This window comes from Ips typographus, linkage group LG8 (genome assembly GCF_016097725.1).
Source record: "Ips typographus isolate SLU linkage group LG8, UJ_Ityp_2.0, whole genome shotgun sequence".
NCBI lineage: Eukaryota > Metazoa > Arthropoda > Insecta > Coleoptera > Curculionidae > Ips > Ips typographus.
Window position 1 is genome coordinate 6,614,179 of NC_138429.1, and position 9,841 is coordinate 6,624,019.

Sequence of the window (9,841 nt, forward strand, 5' to 3'; positions counted from 1 at the left end):
AAATTATTTTAATAAAATGATATAGAAGCAATAAAACTTGCTGATAGTCTATAACTGATATCACAATAAAGTTGCCTATGAAAATTAATAAAAAAATTGTTTAGTTTGAAACTAGAAAAAAAATTAGTTGGGTTAATAAATTAGCCACAAAACACCGAGTGAAAAATGAGACACACATTAAAACTAGCGGCGTCCTACTCTACTCCAAATGTTGGGTTTTCTTGAGTTGACGAGCTACAAAAGAAGCACAACACCAGGTGGAGGCTCTCGGAGGACCGTGAGGGCGATACCTCCGGGGTTGTAGCGGTTGTGTCACCTGCAGCTCTAAACTCGAACGATGCGTCGAAGTGAGCTTGTTTGGTAGTTGCACGTTGCCCCCAGTTAGAATTTCAGCTAGAGAACGAGTTTCGTGTCAAATCAGTTACTATCAACGTTACGGATAGAAAACCGCCTCAGATAGGTTAGTGAAGACATTTTTGCATGTTACACAAGGTGCCGCTTGCTGAAACGAGAGCTACATCACAATTAAACTGTAAACCTACCTGAGTTGACGGTACTTCGGGGCTTGCCTAACGAACAGTAAGCTTCGATAACGTCCAGTATTTGACCGTCTTCCTTGTAAGTAGTAGGTCTACGGCTGTTGTATCGCTGATACGGTCCTGAAGGAGTGGCACCCAGTGCCAGGCACGGTCTAAGCGGAGGCGTAGGGCGTAAGCAAGTGGCTGACCAACTAGGACCTTTAGACGGGCCCTGACTGGAACTCAAAGGCGATGAACAGCGAGTATTCAATCCTCTGGAGCCTCCGAATTGTGGAATGAGTGGAGATGCATTAGGGTTTTGGGCGGAAATTAATGGGGACGCCTGAAAATAACACAACCAGTCAATTTCGTCTAGTGGCTTTTGAATCGTTCATTTTAAAACATGTACTGTGCATAACCTATCTTAGCTCACCAAAAGAAAATAATAGTAATAAGAAACTAAATTCACTTATGTCATCTCTTCACATTAAAGGTACCCTATACAGGATACATGTATGTCCAGGTGGTCCAGTTTTAAATGTCAATAATTCACCATTCGATAGCCCATCAAAAAATAAGTTAACATACATTATGTCATTTTCCTGAAAAATGCTTCCCAAGGAAAAAATACAGTCCATAAAAGTTTAGTTTAAAAAATCGGTTTCTTGTCATAACTGTCAGACCGCTGGAGCAATATTTTAATCAAATTTAGAACAAATATATGTGCAATTAATACTCATTATGTGATGTTAATGACGTTTGTCGAAACTGTCCAGTGATGTAAATACAGAAAGATGGTTTCCATTTTTCTGCTTTATTCTCTACGTCACTGTATATTTTTCAAAAATATTTTTTTACTTTACTTGTTCAATTTGACAAAATAAGTATCTCTTATAAAATTCTGATTTGAAACTTTGTTTACGAGATAATTGAGTTATTACGTTCAAAACAAACCCAACCCAACTTAAAAGTTTTCTTGAAAACAGTGAAAATTCACTTAAGAAGCTTAAAAAACGTCTTTGTAGATAGTTTTCAGACAAATTGAAAGACTTTAGTTTTGAAAATTGACTTAGAAACCAGTAAATTTACTTTGAAACGGTGAAAATTGACTTGAGAGGCCTAAAAATTGTCTTTGTAACCAGTTTTCACAGTTTTCAGACAAATTGAAAGACCTTAGCCTTGACAATTGACTTGGAAACTGTAAAAATTGACTTTAGAGGCTTAAAAACTGTCTTTGTAGTCAGTCGTTATAGTTTTCAGATAAGTTGAAAAACTTTAGTAGTGAAAATTGACTTGTAGCCATGAAAAACTACTTTATCTAGAATTTTTAACTACAAATTCACACATTTCAACATTGAAAATTGACTTGGACACCAAAAAGTGACTCTGTACCAATGAAAAGTGACATAAAAAGCTTAAAATTTGCACTTAAAGCAAGTTTTCATAATTTGAAAATACATTTCAATATTTTAGTCTTGAAAATAGTCTTAAATACAGGATATTGACATTAGATTCATGAAAATTGACTTGAAGACTAACTTTTCAAGTTTTCTTACTTTGCTTTTTATTTTCTTAGAATTCTGGACTATTTTTAGGGCTTTAAAACTGCTTTCAGCTTGGAAAATCAAGTACCTATTAGGGTTATCTTCACCAAGTTTTTGACATAGCAGACTTAAAAAACTATTTTAACATTTTCCATAGGCTTGAACATGCCATTTCACGCTTTGTCAGTATTAAATTGACTTCTAGACGCTTCACTGTGATTTAAAACTGAAAAACCGAATTTTAAACTATTTTTTATAGTAAAAGTTATGTTTCAGACTCTTCATTGATGAAAGTAAACAATTTTGGCTTTAAATGCTACGATATTAGTCTTGAACGCTAATTTTTAGAATTAAATTAGTCCGGAAATTCGGACTGTTGCCAGTGTTTAATTGAATAAAAAAAAAAGTTTGAATTGAATAATCAGTTTTACACTACCTATAGTCAAAAAAATTGAACGCCAGGAAACATTTGTCCAAAAATCCTGTTTTTTGACTATTGAATATTTAGTGTCAAAAATTAACTCGTAAACCTCACAGATGACCATATTTGAATACTTTTGAACCATTTTAAAGTAAAAAACACAATAACCCAAGTAGACATTTTTGTCAATTTTGAATCACAGACAAGCTAATATATAACATTGGAGGTTTGTGTCTTCCTTAGGAAGCGTTCTTCAGGAAAATGACATAATGCATGTCAACTTATTTTTTGATGGGCTATCGATTGGTGAATTATTGACATTTAAAACTGGACCACCCTGTATAAAATTCAAAAGCATTTAATGCCATATACAGGAAAAACTAAATCATAGTCATAGAAAAATCGTGTAACTAACAGAAAACCTTAAATAACTGCACAAAAAAAAACTGTCAGTTTCAGTCACTTTGGCCCCATTTGTTTTGACGCTCCATCGACCGTCAACACAAACAACCAAAATCTTATAAATGTCTTGACCAATTGCTAAGTAATATCACATCCAGTGCAGTAAAGTTCCACACCTCTTTTTACAAAGTTTTCTCCCATCTTTGTCAAGAACATTGATTTCCATTGGTTCACTCTTCTTACCATACATTTCTTATGAATAATTTTCAATTTTTCATACCTGTCTAAGCTGTAAATCCAGATATTTATGCGTCGCATAACTAAAAAGGTTGGGTCTTTGACAAATTTTTGTAATTTATGAAAGCCTGTACATGTGCACTGGGATAAAGTTATTTCAATATTTCAGGTCATAACCAATCAGTAACCTCATTTTCCTAGATTGAATAAAAACAAAAATCGGTTGATGGTGTAAATTTAAAGATCCTGTCCCGAACTACTACATAAATGATTGAGTGCATTTCTTAGATTGGGCATTTAGTAATAAGCAATAAACAATATTGATTATTTATTAGTCAAAATGAATTTCACTGGCAAAACGAACAGGACTTCACTACAGGCAAGGGCTGAAATCGCACACCCCAATAAACAAACTCGGCAATTAAAACGATTAGTTGCATTTGGCAGCTGCTGTTAGATTAAACCACATCACGCGTTAAATAAATAAAAGCGGCACGCGCATGCGCCCTTGCCTGCATTTCGTTTGTTGGCGCGTCTCCTCGTAGATTCCTCTGACAACTTCCTTGGGTAGTTTGGCTTTGAGCCACCAGTGCGCGTACAGTCCAGACTTGAACATGGGAGAGTCTTCGTCCTCTTCGTTTTCGGCATCGTCCGCGCGATCTAACACCGAACTGGCCGATTTCGATTTGTTTAACTGTCCCGAGGATATTGAAATTCTAGTGGAATGGATTTGAGTGTTGGAAATGTCCATGCTGGTCACCGAAGTAGTACGGAGGGAATCTCTAGTGTGACTTGCTTCACTGGACGTTCTGGGGGTGGAGCCGAAGGGAGAGGAACAAGGACACTGACTTTCAAAGTTACGAGCCTCAATTTCACTCAAAGTGATTCCAGCTCCCAAGTTTTCACAGCCTCTATACTGAATATGGATCGGTTCGTTGCTGTCCCGGTCCGTAGTGTTGGCTAAGTCGGGACTATTCAAAGTACAACTCCCTGCCATGCCAGAGTCTGATGATCTAGGACTGTGGCAATATTCGGAACCACATCGACACAAATGGGAACGTTTATCGTTTGAGCCACCAGGTTGATCACAACTCGCAGTTGCAGGGCGAATGTTCATAAATTTGGAGCTAACACAACGCCTTAAAGCTTTATCTTTGAGATCGGCAGGGTTAATTTGAATACTGCTTCTTCGGCTTTTCCGTGGCTTGTCCGAATTAATACTGTGTTTGCGGAAAGGAATATTTTTTAAGTTGAGACTTACTGCAGAAGCGGATGGTTTTATCACAGTTTTTTGAGATTGTTCGGTCAGATCAGACTCTACGCTTTCACTCTTGGCGAATTCGCCGTACAAAAGCTCCGCCACCATCCCATCTGGCAGTGGAAAAGTATTAACGGGTAATTCCAAGCTACTACACTCGCTACTTTCGGGAGTTAATTGAGCAGCTGCTGTCCGGTAAGAAATGTTATTTTCACTGCTTGACCAAGGGGGAATGTAAATTGTCGTTAAACTACTTTGATTGAACTTGTTTCCTACCAGCTTAGTGGGACAACTCTGCCGAGTTGATGGTAAATAATTTTTTGATTTATCATCTACGCAATCCAGTTCAAAGCTTTCACCCAACATCAAAAGGTTCTCACACGCATACCCAGGTCGTCTAGCAACCACACTTGAACTAGCCTCTGAGTCTTCAGAACACTGTTTATGCAGTAAATCCAATCTTGCTGTAGAAGTTAGTAAAATACTAGGTTTTTTGGGTGGTTCCTCTACAACTTTAAGAGGTTGTCCATAATCCACAAAACTTTCAAATTTTCCTTCGTTTTTTGGGTTGTAATAACGAATATATCCGAATGGGTTAACGCTAGAGTTGGAACTCGAATCGCTACCTGCTTCTAAAGCATTCTGCCTGCGAAAACTTCCCCGTTCTTCTGACCAATCCGAACCGGAATCACTATTGCTATCGCAATTGATCACACTGTCCCTAACGTGTAGGTTTTTAGTCATTATCACCACTTCAGTTTTGTGATGACGGATTTTCACTAAGTTCAAATTCCGTTTATTTAATTGTTCCGAGTAAAGTAAATTGCGCAATAATTTTCGGGTCAGAACACGTTCTTTGATTTTACGGGAAAAAAATTTAGAAAGAGACGCGTAGGGAGCAGCCGGAGGATACGTAGACGGCGGATAAGTTACACGGTAGTCCACGGACGGGATGTATGACAACACTGAACTGCGCGTAGAATACCCTCGATGGTTTAAGTCGGACGGCTGTTTCAAGTTTCTTAATAATTTTGCGTATTAGCTGGAAAAATTAATACTTACATGAGGTGGTGGTTGGGGCACGTATTGTGCTTGACTAGGTAACACTTTTTGACTGGAGGTGGAACTGCGCGAAGATCCTTGTGTTTTGGAAAGCAACTCCACCCAATGATCTGCCTCTTGTTTACTCTGACAGATAACGATCCTTTTCTCGATCATAGGAGCACCAATTTCAAACGCGTTCTTTACAGTATCGGTGTCTTCTATCCGAGTTGCTGTAAGCCCGGCGAGAAACAGTTTTCCCTAACGATCCAAAAAAATTAAACACTAACCTCGAAAAATTACAACATAAGGTAAATATTACCTCATAAATGAAGGCGCTAAGTCTATGACTGACAGATAACATGACCAAAGTGTTAGGAAACAACACGAAGTAACGATCATGGTGTTGTTGACCTACTGCCACGCTACCCATGTAAATTATGTCTCCTGGTTAATTAATGTTTTTATTAAGTGAGGACCTCTAATATTGGGTCACTACTTTTACCTAAGCTGGTTAAGTTGGGTCCTTCCCATCCTCGAACAGGGCCGGTTAATACTTGTAGTTCAAGCTCTTTTTGTCTTCTAGTTGCCAAGCATGTCGTCTTTAAAGATAATATAATAAAACTTTCCGTAAAACACAGTGTGTAGTTGAAGTAAAAATATAAAACCAAAATACATAAAATTGATATTAACTAGCTAATAAATTGAATCACTGATAAAAATTTGTTAAGCCAACTGATATACTGTTATTTGACAAATAACCTTTTTAAGCAGAATGTCTTTTATCTCACAAATGTTGAGAGATTAGGCTGCATTGCTCATCTATGACGTCATGATCAACAACCACACTAATCAACCTACTTTAATTAAAAATCCTGAAAAGGCCAGTGTTTAAACTTAAAACAATGTAAGCAAAACTACATAAAACCTTTTATTGACTTAATCAGTTTAATACAGCTTATGTTATAATTGAATTTTTCATATCACACTATAAGTAAATGACAATACTTACTGCAATATCTTTGTAGACACTAACAGATCTTTGAGTATCACCTCTGTCAGGGTGACACTCCTCTACGTGCCGTTCCAACTCCTGCAACAAACCCGAATATTTCTCTAACCTTCTAAAAGGCTTGCTTAACAAAGTGGTTAGAGCTAAAACGCCCGGATTAATCGCCCCCTTTGCTTCCATAAACTTGGATAATTCATCTCTGAAATATAAATATTTTCAGGGGATTTTCGAAGTGAAAAATTCTGCGCGCATACTTGTATTTATCTAAAATAACTACGGCTCTTGGATGTAATGAGCAATACAATTGATGTACACTTTTTATCTTTGGGGCCCAGTTAAGAAAAAGTTTTCCTACTCTTTGCTCTGTGCCAGGTTTGGCATTCTCTTGCTCAACTAGAGAAAGTAGCTGCCTGTGAGTATCAACAACTTCATTAATATTGCTTGTGAGCTGCTTGAATTCATCTCCTGACAATCTGAAAAAATCTTCAGTGAGGACAAACAGTTAAAATTAAATTTCAAACTACTTACAAATTGCTTTTTTCCAGAGGTAATAAATAATTTGTTATTAAACCCTCTAGTTCCTGTATATAAGCCTTTTCAGACTCAATCAGATCTGCTAATACTACTGTTTTATATTCATTATCCTGTTGCAGGGCTGGTTTTGAAATATCTAATAAAAATGTTCAAAATGTGCTAATGTTAAACTAATATAGATTAATACTAAAATTACCTTTACATTCTTTAACATAGTTGCTAGGAAACCAGCCAGTTTTACCATCAAGTGTACCCTCCCACCAACCATCATCCTTTTGGGTGACTGTGATCAAGTCACCCTTCTTAAAACACAACTGAAAAAGTTGCTTACAGTTAACTTTGCAAGATTTATCATTATTCATTAAACTAGTTGTTATATCTATTGAATGATTAAGACTGCTACACAAAAAGTTGCTTTTAGATGCTGGTTTCTGGTTATCTATTGATGTTTATACAACACATTTAAAAAAAATTACATCCAAACATGACATTGTTATATTATTAATCTATTTAGCGCCTTCAGTTGGGATGAGAATAGCATTTTTCTCATTATTGGAGTGGTGATGTAATGCAGTAATAAATTATCTGATAATTCTGTTGGTGTGGCAATCAATAATAATCAGCACAAATTTCATCAAGTATAAATAAAAAACTTTTCATTCCCCATCAAAAATATAAAAACAAAGTATTGGCTAATTCTTAATGAAAAATTCCAAACAACCAGCTGAAAGTTTTATTGGTAATTTTATTACAAACACTTGGATCAGCCTAAACTTGTTAATGTGAAATGGTGGTGAATCACTTAAAGGAAAACCATTAAATTGATTGATTGGAACTATGTAGAGAAAATTGATTTATATTGCCAATGTGTTGTGGAATGTAATTTTAACAAACTCTATAAAGCTGTGTTGTCAAATAATTTCAAAATAGAAAACTAAATTAATATTACTTGTACTAAATGACTGAAACTCACTAATTAGCCTGTGCAATATGCAAAACATCACATTAATAATATACAGAAGGGGGATTTAAAAATAGCAGTTGATTTTTTAACCAAAAATATCATTAAACTTCTATTATTTTTAAAACAAGGTTCTTTCTGTATAGGTCGATGACAGAAAATATGTGCAAACAAAAATGTGTCAGCAGTTTACCTGCTAAAAATTCCACCTTTTAGCTGATTTTTTGGCTGGCGAATTGATTATTTAAAGCTGTCAATCAATTGATTTCAAATAATTGCATATACAGCCAGATTAAAATAGTATAGCACATTAGTCATTTTAATGGATGGACTAGTAATAATAACCATAATGGGAGTAAAATAAAACCTTGATGCAAAAACTTACCTCATCATTATTACTCCCCTTAAAAGTGTACAAAGCTTGCACTACAACTGGTTCCCCCATAACCATGTTCTGCCATCAACACCTGACAAATTAAATCTTTGTGAATGAACTTCAACAAACTTAAACAAAATTACTACCAGCTAAACTACACAGGAGCAAGGAGCAAAAACAGGCCGATCTTGAACAGCACAAAGTAATTTCTGAATGTCGACACATTCTTGGCATATAGCATAAGCTTTGCTATGAAACTGGCACAGAGCCAAGAAAATTCAGAGAGTTTTGATCGTTTGTAGTGGAAAGAAATTATTAATATCGAGCCGCAACTTATTATTAATTACTTGTTGGAGATTGGTCATTTATGTTTTGGGGCTTTTGCTGATAACTAGTATAATTCAGTTTCAATGCTAGACTTTGAAAACAATTATTATCCAGCTAAATACTGAACCCAACTAAAGTATCAAGTTTTGTAGTAGTAACAAGTTCTTGACTGATTATTTTTTTATATCCTACATAATTGTAAGATACTAGAAAAATGTAATCCAGAATGTTTTATGATGTTCTCCATTTTGGGAGTTACATCTTAAAAAGTATGTTTACAACACTTGACTAGTTACGAAATACAAGATCAAAAGATTACTTACGGTTGAAAAATGCTCACACCTTTTCACTTTTAAAGTAATATACTGTGACTGTGAAAAGCTAATTAAATTAAAAAAAATAAAAGTAAATTGAATAAAAACACAAAAATAAACTTTCACTCTCCTTTGACAAATGCCTGATTGACAGTCGCCATTGGCAATTTATTTTGACAGTTGATCTTTGATCTTGGGAGAAAAACTTTTTTGTTTTTTAGTTAATAATGAAATTAAGTTAAAAATTATACTGACGAAACTCTATTGCTCTTATAGTTTTTCAGTACAGTTTTACTACATATTTTAACTGAGTATGAGACGTGGGAGGGACGCATGGTATTGTTTTGATTGTGCAGCGCCCCCTATAAAGAAAACTCTCCTTTTTTTTCAAACTTTCAATAATTTAATCTGATTTGAAAACTAGCATATTTGTTGATATCAAAAAGAGACTGTACTGTAGTTATTTTAGTTTTTAATTAAAAAATGTTGCATTGTTGTATATCAGAGATTGTACTGCTGATGAAAAAGTTAAAGTTGGTCATGTATAAATACACCAGTAATTCAACCTTCATTATTTGACACTAATTTAGTAATAATGTCTAAAAATCTAGATCGACTTATTGAAAAAACTACATTTCATCCTAAATGCGATATAGTTTTACTGAGTTTCAATCCAGCAGTGCACCAGCTCTCTAAGGAGGAACAGAAGTACTTTTGTAAGTTAACAGAATCAATATTTGGATACAACAACGGACAAATAAGAAATGACTGCTTGAAACAGCTTGAAACCGATTATCACGTTACTCTAGTTTTACCGTACTTATGCAGCTTTATTCGAGATACAATTCATTGCAATTTAGTTTTAACTGACCTAACACTACTAATTTATGCAGTGC

At 35.2% G+C, this 9,841-nt stretch overlaps 1 protein-coding gene across 1 annotated transcript; it reads right to left on the reverse strand.

Moving 5' to 3' along the window:
- Positions 1–696: 696 nt before the first annotated feature.
- On the reverse strand, positions 697–9,114 carry RtGEF (Rho-type guanine nucleotide exchange factor). Its single transcript, XM_081985707.1, has 11 exons — positions 8,955–9,114; positions 8,314–8,395; positions 7,164–7,281; positions 6,962–7,103; positions 6,688–6,906; positions 6,434–6,632; positions 5,927–6,023; positions 5,744–5,868; positions 5,443–5,682; positions 3,635–5,388; positions 697–861 (listed from the first exon to the last, which is right to left on the reverse strand). The coding sequence occupies exons 2-11, from the start codon at positions 8,377–8,379 to the stop codon at positions 849–851; spliced, it is 2,973 nt and encodes a 990-aa protein (XP_081841833.1). The 5' UTR covers positions 8,380–8,395; positions 8,955–9,114; the 3' UTR covers positions 697–848.
- Between the last annotated feature and the right edge of the window lie 727 nt (positions 9,115–9,841).

What these genes read in the sequence shown, in the direction of transcription:
- RtGEF (XM_081985707.1), bottom strand. Translation starts at nt 8,379, where the DNA reads ATGGTTATGGGGGAACCAGTTGTAGTGCAAGCTTTGTACACTTTTAAG. An exon ending in GTGTCTACAAAGATATTGCA is followed by an intron (nt 6,024 to 6,433) that starts GTAAGTATTGTC and finishes TTATCTTTAAAG; the next exon opens with ACGACATGCTTGGCAACTAG. An exon ending in TGCCCCAACCACCACCTCAT is followed by an intron (nt 5,389 to 5,442) that starts GTAAGTATTAAT and finishes AACTTGAAACAG; the next exon opens with CCGTCCGACTTAAACCATCG.